The sequence below is a fragment of the Strix uralensis genome, chromosome 7, assembly GCF_047716275.1.
Source record: "Strix uralensis isolate ZFMK-TIS-50842 chromosome 7, bStrUra1, whole genome shotgun sequence".
Classification (NCBI taxonomy): Eukaryota; Metazoa; Chordata; class Aves; order Strigiformes; family Strigidae; genus Strix; species Strix uralensis.
In genome coordinates, this window is record NC_133978.1 from 20,462,972 (window position 1) to 20,486,225 (window position 23,254).

General features: G+C 45.9%; 1 protein-coding gene across 7 annotated transcripts in view; it reads left to right on the top strand.

Moving 5' to 3' along the window:
- GBF1 (golgi brefeldin A resistant guanine nucleotide exchange factor 1) overlaps positions 1 to 22,430 on the top strand; it is a 111,376-nt gene extending 88,946 nt beyond the window's left edge. For 5 of the 7 annotated variants that reach the window (XM_074874756.1, XM_074874758.1, XM_074874759.1 and 2 more), the window contains 23 exons: positions 1,490 to 1,692; positions 2,151 to 2,274; positions 2,579 to 2,704; positions 3,298 to 3,380; positions 5,657 to 5,893; positions 6,799 to 6,892; positions 9,744 to 9,920; positions 10,448 to 10,512; positions 10,619 to 10,742; positions 11,349 to 11,420; positions 12,756 to 12,850; positions 13,302 to 13,455; positions 13,674 to 13,896; positions 15,546 to 15,709; positions 16,020 to 16,266; positions 16,664 to 16,863; positions 17,839 to 17,989; positions 18,344 to 18,474; positions 18,837 to 18,938; positions 19,523 to 19,636; positions 19,880 to 20,057; positions 20,277 to 20,411; positions 20,760 to 22,430. In XM_074874756.1, coding sequence (XP_074730857.1) covers positions 1,490 to 1,692; positions 2,151 to 2,274; positions 2,579 to 2,704; positions 3,298 to 3,380; positions 5,657 to 5,893; positions 6,799 to 6,892; positions 9,744 to 9,920; positions 10,448 to 10,512; positions 10,619 to 10,742; positions 11,349 to 11,420; positions 12,756 to 12,850; positions 13,302 to 13,455; positions 13,674 to 13,896; positions 15,546 to 15,709; positions 16,020 to 16,266; positions 16,664 to 16,863; positions 17,839 to 17,989; positions 18,344 to 18,474; positions 18,837 to 18,938; positions 19,523 to 19,636; positions 19,880 to 20,057; positions 20,277 to 20,411; positions 20,760 to 21,046 — 3,486 coding nt within the window. In that variant the 3' untranslated portion in view covers positions 21,047 to 22,430. The remainder of the gene's footprint in view (positions 1 to 1,489; positions 1,693 to 2,150; positions 2,275 to 2,578; positions 2,705 to 3,297; positions 3,381 to 5,656; positions 5,894 to 6,798; positions 6,893 to 9,743; positions 9,921 to 10,447; positions 10,513 to 10,618; positions 10,743 to 11,348; positions 11,421 to 12,755; positions 12,851 to 13,301; positions 13,456 to 13,673; positions 13,897 to 15,545; positions 15,710 to 16,019; positions 16,267 to 16,663; positions 16,864 to 17,838; positions 17,990 to 18,343; positions 18,475 to 18,836; positions 18,939 to 19,522; positions 19,637 to 19,879; positions 20,058 to 20,276; positions 20,412 to 20,759) is intronic. The other 2 variants (XM_074874757.1, XM_074874763.1) reach the window with 1 other exon arrangement.
- Positions 22,431 to 23,254: the final 824 nt, after the last annotated feature.

A 23,254-nucleotide genomic window follows, 5' to 3' on the forward strand; every position in this document is an offset into this window, starting at 1 on the left:
GCTTCCACTGTTGTAATGGAAAACTTGTAATAATGCTCCATCTTTGCTGTGCTGGAAAGCAAGGTTAGAAGAAATCAAGATCATTGCAGGTGGCTGAGAGTTCCTTAAAGAAAGTTCCAGGTGGTCCTAGAAAATGGAGAGTGCCTTACACTACAGCAGAGGTCAGAAAGATGTTCATAAATCTGTTAGTTTGCCCAGGGAAAATCCCTTCCTGACCCTAGATCTGCTAATGGTTTTGTTCTGAGCATGTAAACAGAGCACACAAAGCATTCAGCTTGAGCAATGTTGATGCTGACATGGCACCAGTGTGTTCTGCTTCCTTTAACCTCTGAAGTACTAAGCATTACCACAACGGGAAGGAGGGAAAAGCTAAAAAAAAGCAGAAAACAAACTATGTATCAAATGGAAAGTTTTCTTCAATGTTTCCAAAGTCAATGACCAGAAGCTCAGAAGCATAGGACTGACATGATTATAAATGCAGTGCAAACAGCCAGCAGTCTGGTCTCCTTTCAGGTAGTCTTAAGGAATATAACCAGTCCATAAAATACCCTAGGGCTTGGGTTACAGAATTTAGAGCTGAACAGAAAGCTGCTAGCATCATACAGTCTCTTCAGGCTGGTGGCTTCTGAGGTACTGAGAAACACAGGGGAGCTAGTAATCATGATGGTCACGAATTTAGTTCACTAGGTCATTGCTAGCAGTTTGATCATGATAGGAGCTAACAGGGAACTTGACATTTATTCTGGTGCCTTAGTAAAGTTCATACAGTTGTTTGTGCTTTTAGTTTTTTTGAACACCACCAAGAACATTCAGTTAACCCTTTTTTAGTAAGGTGCTTTATTACACTGTGGCTGTGGTACTTTCCTAAAATAAGAATCAAGCAGGGCAGAGTAGTTGACTTCCCTTCAGAAATGCACTTGCTCTTCCCAGCCTACAGATAGCCTTATCATGCTGGAATACCAGATATTCCTGGGATCATGTCTCACTAGCAGAATGTTTTCTTGTTCTTAGTTTAAGCTTTTGCAGCATTCCTTCCTTGCACCTGCTGAATAAGTGCCAAGGATTCTTGCTGCATGTCTCCTGGCAGTGAGGTAGAGTACAATAGCCTGGAGCCAGAGAGGACAGAAGAGGGCATGGAGCAGTGCTGCTGTTGTAACTGTGTAGAGTTGATCTTGACACATGTCTGGGGTTCATCAGAGACAGCAGGTGAGGTATTTGGGGTAGCAGGGCTAATTGGTCAGTGAAATGTCAAAGCTTTTCAAAGACAGCAACTCATGCTTGCTCTGTCCAGTATTATTTGATAGCCAATCCTTGTGCTGAATGTAGGTTTTCTGGCCTTGGTTAGCCTTCATGCTGGATTACACAGTACAATAAACTTGATTATGCTGAGGTTGATCTATTTTCTACTTTGCTTTTTGTTCAAATGCCAAGAACAATCTAAAGTAAGGAGTGCACTTCAAGCTTGTAATTATCAGAATGTCTCCTTCAGCTCCTGATAACCGGCACAGAGCAGTTCAACCAAAAGCCAAAGAAAGGGATACAGTTTCTGCAGGAAAAGAACCTCCTTGCCACTCCCATTGACAACAATGAGGTGGCGAGGTGGCTACGGGAAAATCCTCGCCTGGACAAAAAGATGATTGGGGAATTTGTGAGTGACCGTAAGAACATAGACTTACTGGAAAGCTTTGTTGGGTGAGTATCTTTCTGTATCTCTTTAAACAGAAAGGGGTGGAAGTTAAGAGTTCAGTGATTTAAAAAAAGCAGTAGAACAGTAGTTCCTGGAGGCATCGGATTTGTATCCCTTGGTTCTCTGTGTACCACCATGCCTTAATTCTGTGCATCTCTTGATTATGGTAACATCTTAGATATGTGTTATACTATGATATCTGAGCTTCTTTCAGTAGGGCCAGTCTCTGTGAAGACTGGAGAGATGATTACATACATAATCACCTGTAGGACTGTTGACTCGCTCTTACTGTTTTTTGCCTATTCATGGTATATTTCTTCTCTCCTCACCCTCCCCTCTTTACTGTCTGTTCTCTGTGAAATCTGGTATTCTGATGCTGAAACGAACAAGATTGTAGTCACTAAGATTATCCTACCTTTCCCATCCTGTTTCAGTTTCTCATTGCATTTCATTCTTCTTGCAGGACTTTCAGCTTCCAAGGTTTAAGGCTAGATGAAGCTTTACGACTTTATCTGGAGGCCTTCAGATTACCAGGAGAGGCACCTGTAATCCAGAGACTGTTGGAAGCCTTCACAGAACATTGGAGGGTGTGTACTTGGTGGGCAGAAAGCTCAAAACTGCATTCTTTCTTTGCATCCGCTTGCCGTGATGGACTTGTCAGATCAAACTGCCTATATAAGCTTACTGTGCCCTGCAGGCAGCAGCTGTTGTTTTGTAGGAGATGGCAGTGGCACATAGATATCCAGGGTGCTGTTCAGAAGCTGGAGCCACAGCCTGGGGTTTTTGTTTGTCCCGGAGGTGATTCAGTACTGTGGGTAGGGAAATGCCTGTCTTTGGTCACTGATATTGCTGTTCCTGTAGGACTAATTTGTGCATTCATTTGCCTTTCAGAAATCAAATGGGTCCCCATTTGCTAATAGTGATGCCTGCTTTGCCCTGGCCTATGCAGTTATTATGCTGAACACTGATCAGCACAACCATAATGTCCGCAAGCAGAATGTCCCAATGACTCTGGAGGTGGGTGTTACCATTGTAGGCACCCGTCTTCTCTGGTTTTGATAGCAATGTAGTACATGTTTTTATCTCAATGGCATTCGCTTTTTTCCCTGGCATTCATCACTCATGTACCTAACAAGGTAGTGCGCAGCACAGAAGTTGAGTACAGTTGGAGAGGGGAGCTGTGGGCAAGGGGCAAGTCTAAAGAAATACTAGCTTAGCAGACAACTTGCCAAGTTTGTCAAGAGGCTTGTGTATGTGAGCAAACTGTATCCTAAGACATAGTAAGAATGGGAAGGTTGTTGAACCACTGTGGGCTTCTAGAAAGTTCAAGTCCTTTGAGTGTCAATGCAGTGGTACAGACCTGTCATTCTGATGTCCAGCCTCAGCTAAGCATGTTATGTTGTGTCTCCATTATTTTCGTGTGAGCAGAGACAGGGGTTACTGCACACTACTGCCACTAAGCATAGCATTTAGTTTTTGAACTTTGAGGCTACATGTTAAAGAATGCAGAAAAATCTCCAGATCCCATGAAAAACAAGTGGAGCACTGATTCTAGCCAAGCAGTTAAAGCTGGAGATATTAGGAATTAATATTGGTGTAACTTTTTGCAGGAGTTTCGGAAGAACCTGAAAGGTGTGAATGGAGGCAAAGACTTTGAACAGGACATACTGGAAGACATGTACCATGCCATCAAGTAAGAATCAACCTGACATGTCTTTGTATACAGAGAGCAAACTAGAGTTGTTTGGTGTGTGAGACCTCTAGAGAGTACAGAGAGAGACTCACCGATCACGTGCCCGTTTTCCTCAGACCAACTTCTAACTCCATGTGGGGCTGCGGTAACAAGCCTGTCACAGTGTTTGCACTGGACTTGTATCTTTGAATTCTTGCCCTGGTATTTTAATCCACAGAGCTTAAGCTAAAGTTAAAAAATACATTACTTCTATCCACATGCAGATCTTGCTCAGCCATTCTTTTGCATATGTGAAATGTGTTATCTAAGAAGGCTCTGTTCTCCAGATGAGGCCTTTAGACTTCCTGAGAACTTTTTATGTAGTGCTAGAGATAGTATCTCATCCCCAGGACAGCACTGGTGCCCTGACATAACATGTCTAGGTCTCAGTTTCATATGTTCTCCTTTTGAGCTCTTCATATGAGGCTGCTGTCAGCACCAATCTCTTCTGCTGTCCCTGAAGCTCTTGGCACACTGACCAGTATTTGAGGAGAATTCCTGGTGGCTGAGACCCTTTTGTGCGCAGACTAGCTCTGGGTGGGGATCTTAAAAATAGCTCAGAAATCTAGCCTATCAGTAAATCCAGGCCCAGCCAATTTGAAGCTGAGAGGATTACATCTCTGAGGAGACAGGATGTGACTGATTCTCAGCTGGTTTCAATCTGCAGTGGCTCAGGCTGGAAGCAGGGCAGTGTGATTAGGCTGACCCTCCCTTTTGAGCCTTCTCTGGGAAGGTGGGAATGCTGCCTGTACTGGGTATCTAGAAATTCTTCAAGAGATAGCTCTAGCTTTCAAATAGAGCTCTAGTTTTGATTGGTCTCTCTTCCCTGAGGGTGTTCTTCATGTTTTGAGTAGTAGCCTGAGAATATCCTCATATCTCTGTTATCTAGTGCCTCTGTCCCAGTCTATCCCCCTTTATCCTCCCTTCACCAGATACTTCAGCTTTTTCAGTATGTTCTGTGGCTAAAACAACTGTTACATCATTTCAGTATTGCTCCATCTCAGATAGATTGCCCCAGTGACATAGTTGAGATTGATGAACTGTTTGTTTTCTTTGTATTATTAGGGGGGAAAAAAATCAGACTGTAATCTGTACAGAGTAGCGCATGATCTCTTCAGGATCTCAGCATTTCACTTTTGAGCACAGTTTCATTTCCTGAGACTTAACAAGTAAACCCATTCACTTGCTTCCGTTAATATTAATCAAATATGGATTCTCAGAAAAAACAAGCTATTGACTGCAAACATATTTTCCTATATAATTTCAGTGATGATTGCTCTTGTCAAAATATGCAGGTGCAAACATATTTTCCTATATAATTTCAGTGATGATTGCTCTTGTCAAAATATGCAGGCACCGGAAACTGAGAAGAGCTTATTTCTTATGCATAAATCAAGAGGGGGTTTTATAGTTGTTGTTAGCATATGAAAATTGCTTCTTTGGCAACTGAAGCACAGGTTTTTTTTGATTGTTGCTGAAAGACCTCTACTTTTCCGATCGGCTGCAATCTACTATTCTTAGTACATTCAAGACTCATGTTCAATTAGTTGGTCATTTGCAGAGGCTTTACCTTGTGCAATGTTACTGAAGTCTAGGGAGTACATATTTATGCTTGATATATTTTAACCTGGGATTGCAAGTACTACTTGGCATTAATCATAATTGTTTTATTATTGTATAGCCTTATCCAGTTAGAGTAAGGAGCTGTGCTACCCTGGTTAGGAATCACCCATCATATATTTGGTTTCTTGTTTTATCTTGGCATAATACTAATATTTGCATTATTCTTACACAAAGGTACTCATACCTGCTGTTGACTGCACTGGTATAACAATTTTTTTATCTGGAAGTAATGAGATATGTAGAGCACTCTTAACAGGGTGAGAGTTGGGATGGGGGGATGAAGCTATGCCAGTGTGCTGTCTAAAACTTCCCATCATGTAACTGCAGTATGTGTTGCGTTTTGCACTTGTAGTGTTAGGTAGCTGCTTCTTCAATACTGTCCTGTCACAGTTGCTGCTGGGTGCTGTTGAGAACCACCAGACTTTACATCCGAGATACCAAAGAGGGGCAGGGGAAGCAGGCAGGCCTAGGAAAATAGAATGTTTCAGGAGCTGGCAAAATCACACCAGAGTAGGTATCGCTTAGCTTTGGGACCATGTAATGAAAGGCACTGTGTAAATGTTAGGTTTGGCTCAGAATGAAAAATTCAACCTTTCTGCCTTCCTCCCTTGTAGAAATGATGAGATAGTGATGCCAGAAGAACAGACAGGCCTGGTGAAGGAAAACTATATCTGGAATGTCCTGCTACATCGTGGTGCCACTGACGAGGGAATATTCCTCCATGTGCCTCCCGGAAGCTATGACCATGATCTCTTCACCATGACGTGGGGGCCAACCATTGCAGCACTTTCTTATGTTTTTGACAAAAGCTTAGAAGAAACAATCATCCAGAAGGCTATTTCTGGTTTCAGGTAACTCTTGCATTCATGAAGACCCAGAAGAGTTAGGGTGGCCATTGTCTCCTGTTGACCTGCTAGAGACATCACAGTGAATATCAACTGTTACTTTTCCTAGCAATTGAAAAGCATTTTTATTGTGACCTGTGGTCCTCTAGTTTTGTTTTGTCATTTGTATTGATTCATTCCATCTTGGCTTCTCCTGGTTGCCACTCACAGTTTGGCTTGACTGCTGTGTGGTAGTAAATCAAAGTGCCTGGGGTATGTATTTCATTTAAAAGACCTGCTGACATAGCTGTGCTGCTTAGAAGTGAGGGGAAGAAGTCACTCTTAACGTGCATAGTGATGCTGGCAAAATCCCTGTATATGAACAAAACCTTTCGTGTATGAGGCCATAGCTGTGGCTGAATGGGATGTGGGATTTTTTTTCTCTTTTTTTCTTTTCCAGATGACCAGTATTCAAAAAACTTGCTATCTGTGAGAAACTGTATTGGAACAATCTTTGGTCATGCTTAGATCCAGACCAAATGATGCCTTAAGCATAGTTTTAAAGCTCTGTTAGTATAGTGCTGTAGCCATGATCTCTTGGAAACTAGACCTTCAACACTACCACCAATCTCAGCAACTCTGTCTTATGTCAAGATAGGACATGAGGTATATTGGCTCAGATGCAAGCGGTCTGTCTGTTTAGACTCACTTCTTGAAACTGATCCTTGCATCAGCACAGAACAATATCAGGATCTATGGATGAGGATTGAGACTGAGGGATAATAGTAAACTTCTATACATCAGCATTCATTATGAGTGGGTGGAGAGGAAGGTCTAAAATGTCAACAGAGAGACTCTCTGATTTACTGTCCTGTAGCCAGAATTGTCTGTGCTGACTTATTACATTATTTTCTGTTTTCTTCCTTCCTCAGGAAATGTGCAATGATTTCTGCTCACTATGGCCTTAGTGATGTGTTTGACAATCTCATAATTTCTCTCTGCAAGTTTACAGCCCTTAGCAGTGAGGTAAGTTTGCAAGGAGGGGAAAGAAGCGTGGCTTTTAGTATATAGGAGTTCTCTTCCTCTGATAAGCAATAATTTTAGTTATCACAGTGTCTGTAGATAATCTATCAGGCCCTGCTCAGAGTTTTCTGGAGGAGGCAATGAAAAGCATGTAGTGAAGCAGGACTTCTGTAGGACAGGTTGAAATATGGAAATTTCCTTCTACTCACTCGCAAGTGGCAGTTTGTGCAGAGCAGAATGCCATGATGTAGAAGTGCTTATTCCATCTACTTGATCGGAGGAGACTTAGATCTCCCTGTGATCAAGACAGTGATCATCCATGATCCCAAGCAAGTTTATTCAATAGCTGAAATGCATATTTAGTTATAGGGCTTGTGCAGTGCCAGGAGGGACTGTTTTGTGAGCTGTTCTTCCAAAGTTTGAGGACTCTGCATCCACCCAAGCATAAAGGGCTTAGAAAAGCAAATGCTCTGAATTGTCAGTTGGTGAGTGGAATCTGGTAATAACATTGGCTGTTAGCCCCACTTTTGGCAAGCCCTAAAGACCGTTTCCGTGGATTGTACTGTGAGAATAAACTCATGGTATAGTGGTTGATGTAAGCTTTTTTTTTGCCCAAATCTGTTTGTTACAGCATCAGCCTGTTTTTACTCCAAGGTGTTTGATAGACACTGTGTGGCAGACCATGCTTTGTGCTAAGGAGGGGACACCAGCAACTCTTTTAAAGGGTCAGAACTCACAAAGAATCTCACAGCATTGCTCTGAGAAGCAGTGCAAGACCCACAGTGAGCAGAATAGAATTGCCACACATAAAAAAAAGCAAAACAAGGTCATTCAAGACTGAAAGCATGGGAGTAAAAAGGCCAAGACAGGTGATTTTTTTTTTTAAATCCCTTAAAGGGATAGCAGAAAGGGAACAGTCCTGCAGATTAATCCAGTAAATGGAATTAGACTGCAGGGAAATGGAATTGTTTGGACTGGGCGTTTTGTGTGACTTGCATTCTGGTGTTGGTAGCAGTGAAAAAGTCCCAAGTTGACTATTAAAAGACAAAGAAATCCCAAGTGGTGGGGTTGCTTTAGATTCCCTCTTTCTCTACAGCTCACAACAGTAAAGATGAAATACTTGCTCCTCTCCAGGCATACCAGACCTCAAGACTACCAATAGATAATACAAGCAGAGGAATGTCTGCCATGAAACAACTGTTTGACACAGATTTACACAGTAGAAGCAACTAGGCTAAGCCCTCAGAGGCACCAGCTATTGCCAGCTGCATCCTATCTAGTTGTGAGACTGAAATCTGGAGGAGTCTGAGGTCTGTAAATTAGGCAAGCATGTCTTGGTGATGATGTAGAATCAGGGAGTTCTGGATTTGAAGAAGGCTGTGAGTTCTTATCTTTGGCCAGATTCCAAGTACACCAATTACTTTCTGCTGTCCTAAATTCCTGTAAGGCTTGGGAGACAGTAGTGGAATATGACAACTGAACAAATATTTGAGACACAGTCTGGTGGAAGGGGAGAAGGAGGGGCTGTCTTCAGGGACTGAGGAGACAAAACAAAGAGCAACTGTTAGAAAGCAAGGGAAGAACATCAAAGTGTCACTTAGGTGCCAGTCACTTCACAGGTTGGATCATGTGGTGATCAGGCATCCTCGCCAAGCACTGCAATTGCTATGCATGGCCACTTTGGTTGAAAGAGGAGGAATGGAAGGGAACGTGGAAGGGGATTAAGTGGTTTAAGAAGTGTGAGTGCCCCACTTCTTGATTCACAGTTAAGACTCATACTGACTCAGTGTATAAGTAGTAGCAAAATCCCTCTGTTTTAATTCAGTGGTTGTGGCTTGTTGCCACAGTGAAAAACCAAACATATTGCTGTTTGCACTCTTGAGACTTCAGTGATGTATGTATTCGTGTGGTTTCCCCATAGCAACAATGGAAAAAAACAAATTGGTTGTCACATTTCTGCCAGACTTCCAGATTGGCACTTCTAATGGAGTTAAGCTCTAGATCAAAGACCCAATTTGATAAGTTTTGCCAGCAGTCTGGCTGAAGCTAGAGCTCGGTTTTTTGAACTTCAGGTCTGAGATTGGAAGAGCCACATTTTCAATCCATCCTATCTCCTGTCTTCTGTTTCCTTTCTGGATGAAGGAATAAGTATGGTTTTTATCCACATAAGCAAGAGAGTGGCAAAGCCATCTCTAAACTGCAGAAATTTGGAGCATGTTACAGTGTCTGATACTAGCTCACATGGTTGCTGGGATTTTCTTGTTTTGGCAGCATATACTTGGTTGGTTTAAATGACTTAATACTTTTTTTGTATTTTGAAAAGCTGTGAGTATATTGAACAGATTATGAGGAATGGTGATCCAGCAATTATTGGTAGAGACTGTATGTCAGGGTTCATCACTCTTACTTTGAATCTTGCTGTTAAGTAGTGGTAGGAGTAGCTTTGCAAGTCAGTAATGCTTTTGGCTGTAGTTTCCTTCTCTAACAGTAGAGAGGAGTAATTGCTGCTTCCAGAGGAGATGTGGTACTTTTTGTAGAAGGCTTTGATCCTGGAATGAGTTCCCATAGCAGAATAAATTAGTGTTTAGTGATTTTTCAGCAAGCACTTTCAAAATGGTTCTCTATAGTTGTCATTCTTGGAGAGCTTATGTCTAGGTGGTTCAGTGATTCAGCTTGTATCAGGTAAGCCATCTTGTCCTTGTTTTTGTGCAAAGTGAATATGAGCTGAGGAGTTATCCAAGCATCGTACACAGAATTGTTGTCTTTCCCGTAACCAGCTCTGAACAGTCTGCCCTAATTTGTGTTGAAAAGAAAACATCTCTTGCTGACTGCCACCCCCTCTTCTTTCCTGCAGTCTATTGAGAACCTGCCCGCTGTTTTTGGAAGTAATCCCAAGGCCCATATTGCAGCAAAGACTGTGTTTCACTTGGCCCATCACCATGGTGACATTCTGCGGGAGGGCTGGAAAAACATCATGGAGGCCATGCTACAGCTTTTCCGAGCAGAGCTGCTGCCCAAGGCCATGGTGGAGGTAATAATAGCCAGCCCATGGGTAATTGAAGAGTAGGGGAGTGGGAAGCTGGCTTTTCATAGAACCAGTTCAAAGAGGAGGAGAGCTCTCTTGCAGAGACCTGGCTTTGGTAAAGACATACAGAGCTAGAAAGTTTGCAAAGGGTGTAATTCTCAAGTTATGTGCAGGCTTCAGCTTCTTTCACAGGGTTTCATTTTTTCTCACTTTACTTTTCGTTGGCTTTGAGAAATTCCAGCATTCATCTTACTTGAACAGATTTTGAATATTGTGCAGAAGAGGGACATGTTTATGGGCATGAAGTATTAGAGTACAGCATTGGCATTACCAGATGGGGGTGATCCTTTACTGGAGGGGTGAGGGGGTGAAGAGCTGAGGTTGACTGCCTGCACATGGATGGTTGGGTGTAGTGTTTCAATACTAAGTGCAACATTACGGAGCAGGGGGCAGGGAAACCAAAAAAACCCCACACCAACAGGCTACAAAGTAGTAGACAATTGATCATATACATGTTCTGGTTTGTCTTCCAGGTCGAAGACTTTGTGGATCCTAATGGCAAAATCTATCTACAACGTGAGGAGACACCATCTAACCGGTGAGTGGTTCAGATGGCCCAGACAGTCCTTTTTTGACCAATGCTGGACAATAATAGATTATGGTTTCTTGTTCTCTTGCTGATGCTGGTGTCTTTTGATTTGTAGTGGTGAATCTACAGTGCTGAGTTTTGTTAGTTGGCTCACCCTCAGTGGGACAGAGCAGTCTGGTATGAGGGGGCCATCTACAGAGACACAGGAGGCAAAGCGAACAGCTCTGGAATGCATAAAGGTAACATACAGGCTGTAAAAGGACTTGCTTTTGTTCGTGGTGACAGTACTATGTGGATAACAGGAAACAGGAACATAAATATGCATGCTTCTAGGCAGTTTTGCAGGTTCCAGAGGACTTGGGAATTGTAAGAAACTGCAGTGGAGCATATCTGCATTGCCAGTTGAAGGGTCTTATGTGCTGTTATGCACAAATGTATAACACATGAAAATAGGAATGATTACGCACAAGAAGCTGGGATCTGCCCTTGACATCACAATCCTATAATTGAGGACAAATTAATAAATTCTCAAATGACTTTTCTTTTCCAAGACAGTCCTAAGGTGTATGGTGTCCACAGAATCTGAACCTGGGGTTTGAGCAGTGTGTGGACAGAGGCCCCTTTTTAAGGAGTAAGGAGCTATCTGTTAAAATCTGTCTAGCACAGATCAAGTCTTATAGGGCTAATTGATATTAAGGGAGTGAACTATCTGGCAGGAGTTATCCTCCAGCTAATTGTGTTGCAGCCATTCTCCATATCTACCCTGGGAACAAGCTGTGTTTCTGGAGGATGTTTGTCTGCCTTTATTCCCCAGATGCACAGTCTTCTTTTTCTGTCTTTTGCAGCAGTGTGATCCTGAGAAGCTGATCACAGAAAGCAAATTCCTCCAACTTGAATCCCTCCAGGAACTCATGAAGGTGAGAGAGATGCTGGGCTGGGGACTGGACTGGGAGTGCAACAAGTGCATGATCGTAGATATGTGCTGTGCGCTCACCTAGCTCCTCTGTCCCCAGAGGAGATTGTGGACCTGTTTGGGCTGTGAAACCAGTCAGTAGTTCAGCTGTTACATGTAACTTCTATGAAGGCAGCCACAATTGCTTTAGTAGTAGAGGAATATGTTAAGTTGTGGAATGGGTTCCAAAAGCCTTGAAGAGGTCACAGTAAGTGTTGGAAGTAGCTCCGTTTAGGAGCTTAAGTTATAGGTTGTGCTTTTTCAACTTTTCTGGTGTGCCATGAGCCTAATGAGAGCATTTTAAAAGGCCACTTCAGAGGCAAGAGCTGTGCAGAAATATTTGACTGTGTGCCCCTAGGTAGTGTGGTACCTGGCTGCTGTGGGAGACATAATAAGGCTGGATGCACTAGCCTTTGGGCTAGAGAAGCTCTTCTCCCTGAGGGAGAGTAGTTACCTGGTTCTGGTAGTGGCTTGTCAAGCTAGTGTGAAGTTTGAGACCACTCCGGGGTGTGGAACGAATCTGGCTGCTGCTCACCATTTCCAAAAGCAAATAGTGCAGTCAACCCTTGCAGGGATGCTGTGTGGGCTGGCAGTGGGTGTTGCCTAATTCCATGGCCCCTTAAAGTGCAAATGCCTTTCCCTTCAGGCTGCTGTAATTGCAATTCACTGCCTTCATCAGTAGGGCCCATGACACTATTGAGACTTGTCTAAAACAAAGGAAAGGTTTGTTTATCAAGGCTTGCTGCAGTGGTTCAGAAGAAAAGGTTTTGAGTTTCAAAATGAAGATGGTAAGTGAGTAAACCTCAAAGAACAATACTTAAAACAGCTAAAGCAGAACCTTGGTTGCTGGCTCTTGGAGAAGTGGTGACTCAGTTTTTGTGTGCCATCTCCGTTCCGGGGCACATTCTGCTCTTACCCTTACTATGTCAGGAATTCTCCCTTCATATGCAAGCAGATGGCTCAAGAGGACAGTTACAATATTTGTAGTCATTCCTAGGTATGTCTGCCTTTTCTGTGCTTCACATATTCTTAGCTGGAAGCTGCTGGCTCTCAGAATTCCTCTCCATCTGAGAGACTTTGTCAGAGTTTAACATCTTTTAAGTTCATATTGTATAATTAACAAAAAATAATTTTCCATATATTTAGCATGACCTCTATCTGATGCATTTTTGACTGTGCATGACCTCACCAGCCGGTGGAGTGCAGTTTTGCCCAGACTCAAAGCATTCTGTTGGACCTCACTTGTTGGTCCCCCGGTTTTGGGGGCTTGTGATTCACAAACGTTTCCTGGCTTTTCTAGGCTTTAATCTCTGTGACTCCTGATGAGGAGACATATGATGAAGAGGATGCTGCCTTCTGCTTGGAGATGCTTCTGAGGATTGTGCTAGAGAATAGGTATGACTTTGAAATACATACAGATTCCCTGTAAATGTCCCTGCTTTACTGCAGCTGCTGCCTGGGTCCAGGGAATGAGTTCCTTATGTGCTTGATATGCCAGCTGAAGCAGCATGTGGCTCTAATTTCAGGGCTTAGCAATTCCACTCTAGCATGTGCAAACAGAGGGGCTATTGGCCCACGAATTATTGCTTGATATCATGAGATTTGGACAACATAAACGAAACTCTGGAGGGAGAATTCTCCCACCTGATTGCTTTGCAAGTAATGAAGTAAATAAGAAATTTGACAGCTTTGATGTTTCTATGTGTCTGTTCTTATATCTCCCGGCTGGAGTTTTTCATTGAAATGAAGAAATATGGGGTTGTTGGGAGTTCTGGGAGAGGTAACTGGATTCCTGTTGTCTCATCTCCTTTCATCCTACCCCTTCCCTCCTCCTTGTTGTGGCTAGGGACCGTGTGACCTGTGTTTGGCAAACTGTTCGAGACCACCTCTATCATCTCTGTGTCCATGCGATGGAGTTCTGCTTCTTGGTGGAGAGGGCAGTGGTGGGGCTGCTGAGACTGGCAATTCGGCTCCTTCGTCGGGAGGAAATCAGTGCACAGGTAAGGGATTATTGAAAGTCAGTTACTGGGGTTTTGTGGCCAGTGCCTGGCAACACAGGAAACCACTTGCTGTTGGATGGACCCACATTTAACCTGTCTGTGCTGCAGGTAACAACAAACAGCAGTTGTAAGTAGCTCTAAACAAACAAAGAGGGACTTTGCTGGACAATGGAGTGTAAATAATAGGGTCTGTTATTCTTGTCTCCTTCTCTGGCCAGGTTCTTCTCTCATTGCGTATCCTGCTCATGATGAAGCCAAATGTGCTGTCCAGAGTTAGCCATGAGGTTGCCTACGGCCTCCATGAACTCCTGAAGACCAACGCTGCCAACATTCACTCTGGGGATGACTGGTACACGCTCTTCACCCTTCTGGAGTGCATTGGGTCTGGGGTGAAGCCGCCTGCAGCCCTGCAGGTTACAGCAAGGGCAGATAATGACACAGGTAAGACAGGCCAGGTTTTGCTAGGAAATCTGATGCCTGCCTGCCAGATAAGCAGCTGCTTCCTCAAGCTTTTCAATTAGCAAAGGGGACTGCAAGAAAACAAAGCTGATATTAAACTACATTAGCAAGATTAAAGACCAGCACCTGCTGTTCACTCCCACCCCATGGTCTGTCCCTGTCTCTACTGTGCCATCTCTTCCTGCTCCGTGAGCAGCAGTCCAGGTGCTAGTCCCTGGGGGAGCAGTGGGAGGAAAACTGATATCAGTTGTAGCAGCTGTAGAAGGTCTTTTCTCTACCCAAGGAGCATTTTCTGCTGGTTGTGGTCTGGTGCCTTGGGTAATACAGCCTTAATCTCTCATCTGGGTGTGTAATGTAAACCCAGCTGTTGTTCCTGTCATACTTGCTGCTTTTGTGGGACTGACTCCTTTCTGTCCCCATTTTAAGGATCTCGTAAATGGATTTGTACTTTATAATTCTGTTTCCAAATCCATTGGTGTTCAGAGTGCCTGAACCATTCCCACAAGACCAACCCGCTATTTCCCACTTCTCTTGACTGTGTTAGAAAGACTGTCTTTTCAGCAAACTGTTCCTGTTTTGCTTTAGCCAGCTGGCAGTGTATTTGAGGCTGACAGCTTCAGACTTTTAAAGCAAACAACAAGAAAAGACTTTTCCAGAAGCCTTCAATTTCTTATTTGCTTTTCTAGAACTTCCTTGCTAGGTCCTGATGCTTTGTGCTAGACAGATGGGAGAAACCTGATTTTGCAGAACACCTATGGCCTTTGCCTTCTGGGCTAATGCTGGGGCTGTCTTCTCCCGTTTTGTTGGTTTGTTTTTTTTGTTTTTTTTTTTTTTACTGCTTCTGTCTTTGCTGACTGAGCAAACTACTTGACTGTGACACCTTCCACATCAGAACATTAGTTCTCTTTGCCTCCTTCTGAAAATGTTTGATGCACTGTGTTCACAGCAAGTCTGTCTCTGCTGATGAGTTTCTAGATAATGTTGAATGATAGAGCGAATTAATTTTTGCTTCTAAATAACATTATGTCAGTAACTTAAATTTGGCCCTTGCAAAGATTTCTGCTTCGGACATGAAATTTAAGTTATCCTAAATGTCAGAGAAGGCAGGTCTAACAGCTGTGGAACATGTTAATGTAGATTGCTGTTCATGAGAAAGACTTTACCAGTATTAGTGTGAAGCTGAGTGACCCCAGAGGCCCTACGTGAGTCCTGTCATTCCATGTTGTGCTTTTGGAGGTGTCTTGGCTGAACCTAGTACCTCCAGTAGTTCTTAAAGTGTGTGGTACATCTGATTCTTACCACAGAGTCAAAGCATTGGACTTCCTGCCCTTTTTAAATCCATGGTCAGACTGACAAGTGACATAGCAGGGGATGGAAAGCCCCTTCCTTGTGAAGGCGAAAGCTGAACATATCTATAGTGTCAAAGATCTGTTCCCTCTGTATCCTGTGCATGCTCCTGTCGTTCTTCCTCTCGCAAGAGGAGAGGCCTGGCCCAGTTTCTTCCAGGGCCCACTGGTGGTTCCTAGCTGATGCTGATCTGAGTAATCTGGATTGCTTCTCCCTTATCCATAGTTACTCTTCCAACTTCTTGATTTGGCTTTGATCTAAAACCCATGCCTTTTGTCTTGAAGGTGCTCAGTCAGACAGCGAGGTCTCCTCCTCCTGTCATCCCAGCGACATGGGCCTGGACCGAGGCTACACCTCTGATTCAGAGGTGTACACAGACCATGGGAAGCCAGGCAAAATGCATCGCTCGGTGACAGATGTGGATGTCATGAACAGTGGCTGGCTAGTGGTGAGTAGCCAGTGGGCTTCTGGTGCCTGAAGAAGACTACTCCTAGCATGGTTGTGGGCGTAGGGTGTGGTAGGGAGAGAAAGAATAAGACAGTAGGAAAGAGAGCTAGGATGAGCTGACAATGTAAAGGGAGGATGGGGAGGAGGTGCAGATGGAGAGGAGAAAGCTTGGAGGCCAGTGAGGAAGAAAGGGAAATGGATCCTGCAGAAACGTTCCCTGTTGGCTTCAGAAGAAAGGCCCTTTCAGGATATGCATGAGGTGCTGCTTGTTATGCTGCCCTCTCCGGCTGCTTTCTTGCTGTGCCCTACAGGTGGGGAAAGATGACATCGACACCTCCAGACCCACTGCTGGACTCAGCAGACTGGGGCCATCTCCTCTTGTCAACCAGTACAGCCTGACTGTGGGGCTGGATTTGGGCCCACATGACACAAAGTCTCTCATGAAGTGCGTAGAGTCCCTGTCCTTCATTGTGCGAGATGCTGCCCACGTTACACCTGAGAACTTCGAACTCTGTGTCAAAACCATCCGCATCTTTGTGGAGGCGAGCTTGAATGGGGGTAAGGTGGCCCTTGGTTTGACAATCAGGATTGGGCTTGGGATGGCCAGTCAGCAAGAATTGTGAAGTATACTGTCAGGGAATGAGTCCCCAACCCCAAGAAGACGGTCTGCTGTGAGAAAAGTGTCCTGGCTGCTGCTGCTGGCAGCAGGGACCTTATTCTTGTCCCTCTCTCCGGGATGGGGGGAGGTCTGGAGCTGATGTGGAGGCAGCAGTATCAGCTGTTGCTGAAGGCTCTTCCTGAGGGGTGTGGGGGGTACCTCTTCAAGCAAGTAGTAATCTCACAGGACAGGACCTTCAGCTGGGGATATTAAAAGGTGACTGCTGTATGTGTTGAAGGGCAGCAAATTTTGTGGGTGGAGTGTGTATATGGTATGTTGCTGCCTTTCACTTTCTAGGCTACAAGTCCCAGGAGAAGAGGGGGAAGAGCCACAGGTATGACAGTAAATCCAGTCGGTTAAAAAAAAAGCCAAAGGAGAGCTCCACACGGCGGTCACGAGTCTTGAGCCAGCACCAGGCGCACACACACAGTGATGAGGATGAGGATGAGAGCATCCCTGCCAGCTACCACACTGTGTCTTTACAGGTTAGTCAGGACGTAAGTATAGCAAGGATTTCCTCCTCTCCTTTCCCATACTCAGGCCTTGCTAAGGAGTCACTGGGGTTCTTCATGGGGTGAGGTGGGGGCTGCATCCTGTGTTAGTGGGCACTGGATGGCAGAGGGTAGCTCTGGTGGCAGTGCACGGTTATGCAGTGAAAAAGGAAGATGCAGTTTGGACAGATAAAAACAGCATAGCTGTGGAAAGAGAAGTCCTCTGAAAAGCAAGGAGGGTGGGGTCTGGATCTGTGAGTCGCTATGGTAGCTAAGATGGATGTGGCTCAAGGGCATTTGGAGGCATGAGGTTCGTGTAGGGTTAGTGGGCATCTGACAGGGCATCTGAGCTTGTGGAGAGGGGAAAGCCCTGTGGGCTGAGGCACTGAGGTTTCAAGTACAGAGAACTGGGATGAGGGAGTCATTTTTCTCTCCAGCTGGTACTTCAAAGGTATGAAGGCACAGGCCTGCTGACTGCCAGTCTGTTGGGCCTCAGTTCAGCAGTAGAGTGACTAAAATGCTGTCACTTGCCCATACGGAGCTGTTCTGAGAGACCTTTTGCATGTGCTTCATGCTTTTTTTTTTTGTTTTTTAAAAAAAAAGTTACAGAGAGTTGTTCCTGGGCAGCATAGCTGGATCACTGGGTTTCTCCCTCTGCCTGGGAGAGTCCATGCTTTGGGTCAGGAAAGGCTCCATTCTTTCTCCTGGCAGGATTGGCATGCTGTTCCTCGAAGATGGGATTGACATGGCTACTGAACTAACACAAATCTTGCTGATGATACCTGGCACTTGACCACTTAGGGAAGGCACAGACAGCAGGGCCTGCCACCATCTCTAGAGCTATGCGTGGTTATGTACATACAGGAAGCAGGCTTGAGTAGCTGTGAGCCTTTTAGCATCGGTTTGGGGAAAGAGCAGAGGCGAGGGTTGCTTCAAAAATTTAAGTCCTGTGTGTTGCTTAATGTGATGCTTGACTTGCAGCTCCTGGACCTCATGCACACCTTGCACACGCGAGCGGCCACCATCTACAGCTCCTGGGCAGAGGAGCAACGCCATCTAGAGACAGGAGGGAGGAAAATCGAAGCAGATTCCCGAACACTGTGGTCCAACTGCTGGTGTCCTTTGCTACAGGGTAAAGCCATCCCCTTGTGGTGACAGTGGGCAGAGATGCTTCCAAAATAATGGCAGCACTCAAGAAAGTTGAGCCAAGAACTGCAGAAAGCAGGCAGAGGTTGTTTTTAGGGTCTACTGTAATTGAAAAAGAACTTGGATCAGATCTGGAAAGGTATCTTTAGCATGAGCTAGCTGCCAGCTTGCTTCTGGACCTGACAGTAGATTCCCAGTCTGTGACCTGGAACAAGTATAATCCTTTTTCTTGTTTTTTTCCGCAGAGTGTTTGATCTTCATTAGACTTTTCACCCTAGACTGGGGAAGTAGGGATGTGACACTTTCCCTGCAGGCTTTGCCCTGAATCCCTCTCTTGCAGGTATTGCCTGGCTGTGCTGTGATGCCCGACGCCAGGTACGGATGCAGGCACTCACTTACTTGCAGCGGGCCCTCCTGGTACATGACCTGCAGGCCCTGGATGCCCTGGAATGGGAGTCCTGCTTCAACAAGGTAACCTTCTGGCTGGGCTGGGCATGTAGGCAGGACAGTATTGTCATGAGGAGCAAAGTTATCTGCAGGAGTAGCAGAATGGTGTCCTACTTCAGCACTGTCTTCTTGAGCAGCTTGTTCACCACAACAGACAAGGTGTTCCCTACTCTGATCCTGTGGAAAGTTCCTCTCTGCTTAGGCTTCTGACAGAGCCTCTTGGAGTATTGAAGTGAATCTGCTCATTTCTACTTCCCATTGCTTCTCCCATGATCTCTGATTAGAAGCCACCAGTGCCAAAAACCAGCTCCTTCCTGTAAGGCTGTCTATGCAAATCCCATCAGTCATTTTTCAGCTCTGAAATATCAGTGTGTCCCATCCAACAGGTGCTGTTTCCTCTGCTAACCAAGCTGCTCGAGAACATCAGCCCAGCTGACGTTGGTGGGATGGAAGAAACTAGGATGAGAGCCTCAACACTACTCTCTAAGGTGAGCATGCTTCTGCTGCCTGAAACCTCAGGGGAAACCATTTGCCTCAAGAAAACCAAACTGTTTGCTGTGTTAGCTTCTTAGCGCCTCTGACGTGGATAGGTCTCAGTTTGCTAGTTTGACTGTCTTCGCTGCTGGGCTTCTGCACCACCTTCTGCTGTTGGGACATGCCTTCTTTCCAGAACTGTCTCCACGATCCTGGCCTTTGGAAAAGTCAGGAAGGAGTTTGTGACTTTATGAAGGATGGAGAGAGAAGTATTTCAGCCAACATTAGTTGAAGACACTCTGTTCTAGTGGTGAAATGATGCATGTCACAAGCTGATAGTACTGATGTAAAGCAGAGAGTCTGGATGGGCTGGAAGACATGGTGATGCAGACTGCAGTGGCCTCATGCAAAAGAGACAAGACCCACTCCTATGTATGCAGCTCAGAAGAGTGGAGGCCTCTGGCATCCTCAGGCTGGGCCTGTGCATGCTCCTAGCCTGCCACAAGGAGGGGGAATTCCACATTTGCAAGACTGACTTGTCAAGCTATGAGCAGCAGCCTTGATACTACTTGTTGACAGTAGTTGTATTTTTTTCTAGGTGTTCCTACAGCATCTCTCCCCGCTGCTCTCTCTGACCACCTTTGCTGCCCTGTGGCTTACAATCCTGGACTTTATGGACAAATACATGCATGCTGGCTCCAGTGACTTACTGGTAAGGTGCTGAAAGTGATGCTGCAGTGATGTGAACAATCATTCATTGCTTTTAACCTTCTAAACTTGAAATGTGGTTTGGCTTTTTTTTTTTTTAAAAAACCTTTTAATCCTTCCAAAACCATTTTGTTCTATGGTATCTCCCCTTGGCCTCTGTGTCCAGAGCAGCCCATCAGCTGTTTTGAGCTTTTGTTCATTGCTATATGTCCGTTCTCTGTGTCCTGAGGAGTCTCTCTCATCACAGCTGGAGGCCATTCCAGAGTCTCTGAAGAATATGCTGCTTGTAATGGATACGGCTGGGATATTCCACAGTGCTGATTCACGGACAGGGTACTCAGATCTCTGGGAGATCACCTGGGAGCGGATTGACTGTTTCTTACCTAGGCTGCGGGATGAGCTCTTCAAACAGACAGTCATCCAAGGTACAAGGGGCTGAGAAACCTTAGGAAACCAGGTCTTGGACCCAGTGATTGCACCTTGTCCAGTACCCAGCTGCCATAGTGCTTGGGTGCTGATGAAATGATAGGTGCAGGAGGCTGTGGGAGCTTGGCACAAGGAGGACAAACTGAGGACAAACTGAGGGTGGGCAAAAGGAGTGAGCAAACTGGTGCATGACCTTACTGCTTGTTTTGTTTTCCTAGATCCTATCCCCAGCATACCAGTGGAGCAGCATCAGAAATCAATAGTGTCTGCCCTGCCCCCTTCTCCTGTGGGAGATGTGAGGCCAGCCACCCACCTGGCTCCTTTGGAGAAGCCCTGTGAACTGGGTGCAAGTGGTGAGTCCCATTTGTTAGTTTCCAGAATCATCTTCCCAGCATGGGTGGTGTGCATCTGCTTTTCCTTGGTTTAGCGTGATCTACAGTACCAGGCCTCTGGTGTTGTGGAACTGTTGTGCTTCCAAATGGATAGGTTGTGGCCTTCTTGCTGAGGTTATGGGGGTGGGCAGAGGTTGGGCGGAATGCCTGTCATCAGCACCTGCTCCTCAGGGCCTTGTATGAAGGTATGTGGAAGGGGCAAGTCTGAAAAGGCCCCTGAGTTAATCTTCAGCCCTGCTTAGCTTTGAGCTGAAAGGTGACTTTGACAGAGCCTGTGTAAGGATGTGTTTTGTCTTTTCCTTTTTGCAGAGTCTGAGAGAGTCACTGCACCTGCCTCACCCACCATCAGCACCTCTGCTTCTCCTTCTTTCCCAGCATCAGCTCCAACAAAGACAAGCCCTGTTACAGACATACCTCCTACGACAGCACAGCCGCCACTCATCCTGCAGCCTCTTGCCTCTCCCCTGCAGGTTGGGGTCCCACCTATGACTCTGCCAATCATTCTCAACCCAGCCCTAATTGAGGCCACCTCTCCTGTTCCTCTCTTAGCTACTCCACGGCCCTCTGACCCCATGACAACCTCTGAAGTCAATTAGTTTGAGGGTGTCTGAGAACTGTCTGCTGAGGAAGCTCTGTGGGTGGAGGATGCTGGCCAAATGTTCTCTGGTAGTGGGCATGTTTGTTTTAGAAGATGATGCTAACCTGAGCAGAAGGGCTGCTGCCACAGTCCCCTGGAGCACATCTCATTCTGCTCCCTTCTTGGGGCAACTGCCTAGAAATCCCTGTCGTCTCGGAGGGGTGCCTAGTTCCACTCACCAGTCTCGTCCTGCCTTCACAAGCTCAGGGGCCAGGCAATACCCGCACCCCGCAGCCTGGGACCAAGCTGCCACCAGTTCATCTGGTGGAGAGGGAAAACTCTTTGATGTCACACCAGAGAGGGACTGCAGTACAGGACTGCCTGTACTGACTGATTATTCAGCCCAGACCCTGGACAATTCCCCAGCCATTCCCTAGCTTTCCTGCCCATGCTTCTGGTCGCACTGCTTTGTTTGGGCTCTGGGCGTGCTTGGGTTCAGCAGGTTGAGAATTTTGTGCAGAAATGTGGATTGCTTGCAGTGCAGCTCCCAGCTTGCTACATAGGGCTTCTTGTCTGCTGTGGCTGCATGCTTTCCTTCTGCAACATCGATCACAGCAATCCCCATGCCAGACAGGGAGCAGGGCAGCCTGCTAGGGGCAGCACTGCTCTCCTCCCTCCTCCTCCTGTAAATGTAATCAGGCTTTCTGGCTGGAGGGAACAAATTCAGAAAGCTCTGCCCAGTTGAGCAGATGAGAAGGAAATGCAGAGTCCTGTGAGCTGAGAGCAGAGCACCACAGCCATCTCTCAAACAGCACCTGGGGAGCCACTTCCCCGGGGTGCACAGCAGTGCTGTGTTGTCCCCCACTCGCTACATTGGCCTCTTAGTGTCCAGCCCCATTCCTCAGGAGAATATCCTCTCCAGCTAGAGAAGATGTGGGGATCTGGGGCACCTGCTGACGGATGCCCAGCAAGTCTGCTGTGCTTTCTCTTGGAAGCTCTGCAGAGACTGCACTCTTCTGCATCTTCTAGTTGTTGTGAGCCCACCTGCTTCACCTAGAACACCCCTGCAGCTGGGGCCCTGGTAGTCATTCTTGTGCTTCTGCCTTGCAGCAAGGATGTCCTGCTCTTCCATCCCCTTGTGCCCCAGACAGAGCTGGCTGCCTGGCAAGTGCTGCATCTCTGTTCTTCCTCCTCTCTTAATTAGTTGGCTAAATTCTCAATAATATCAATCTCAGAAATCCCACTGGTGACTGGGAGGGGCATGGGCAGGACTCCAAGCCAGTGTATACTGTACTGAGAGGAACCTATGGTTGGGGTGGGAGTACGACCAGTGTACATACAGAGTAAATGGCTACAAATCCAATGGACTTTTTACAGTGTAATAAATACATCCTGTAAATGAATGCGTCAGTGTTGCACTCCTTTTCTGTTGTGGTTCTGTGGCTCAGAGCTTTGGGAAGAGAGGGGTTTAGTTGTCAAGGTGCTGTGCTCTGTCTGCAGGGAGCACGGAGGGACTCACCCTAACAAACGGTCAGCTCATGGGGGGCTGCAGTGGAGGCTGCCCGTTGAGGGACTAAGCAGAAATAGTTCCCATCATGGGAGCCAGATTGCTTTTGCATCTGGCAACAGTTTAGTGTTGGCTGTAAAATTTCCGGTGTTGTGTTGGTGTGTGCTCGTGCACCGCCAGGACTGAGGGAAGAGACTAGGGCTGAGGAGCAGGTGCCCTGCGGCATCTCGGCACACAGCCAGAACAGACCTCAGCGGCAATCTGGCTGACTTCAGAGAAGGGAGCATTTTTTGTCTGATGAGGAAGAAATCCTTATTTCCACTGACAGGACTTGGACTTGCAGAAGGCATGAGAGGTCCTGGGCTCTTCCAGGGCTAATGCTTGCCACCGACATGGATAACTAATAGTTCCCTCCTGATATTTTCTACTTTGTCTTGTGGCAAGATCCACGCAGTGCCACAGTGTCCTTAGAGCTGCATGAGGCACCAATGCCTTCCCTATTGCAAGGATTCCAAGAGACTCCTGTGGGCTTGATAAGGGGTTTAAAGACTTGGAGTTTGTTTGAATTGCATGAGCAAAGGTCTAACTATTGCGTAATGGAAGAGTAATGCACATACTAGGAAAGTCCTAGTATGGGTTAAATCCTGATTCCCTTACCCCATTTCCGCCATTCCTGGAATATTTTCACTGCTGCTGCCTTCTCTTCCTCACCCTTCACTG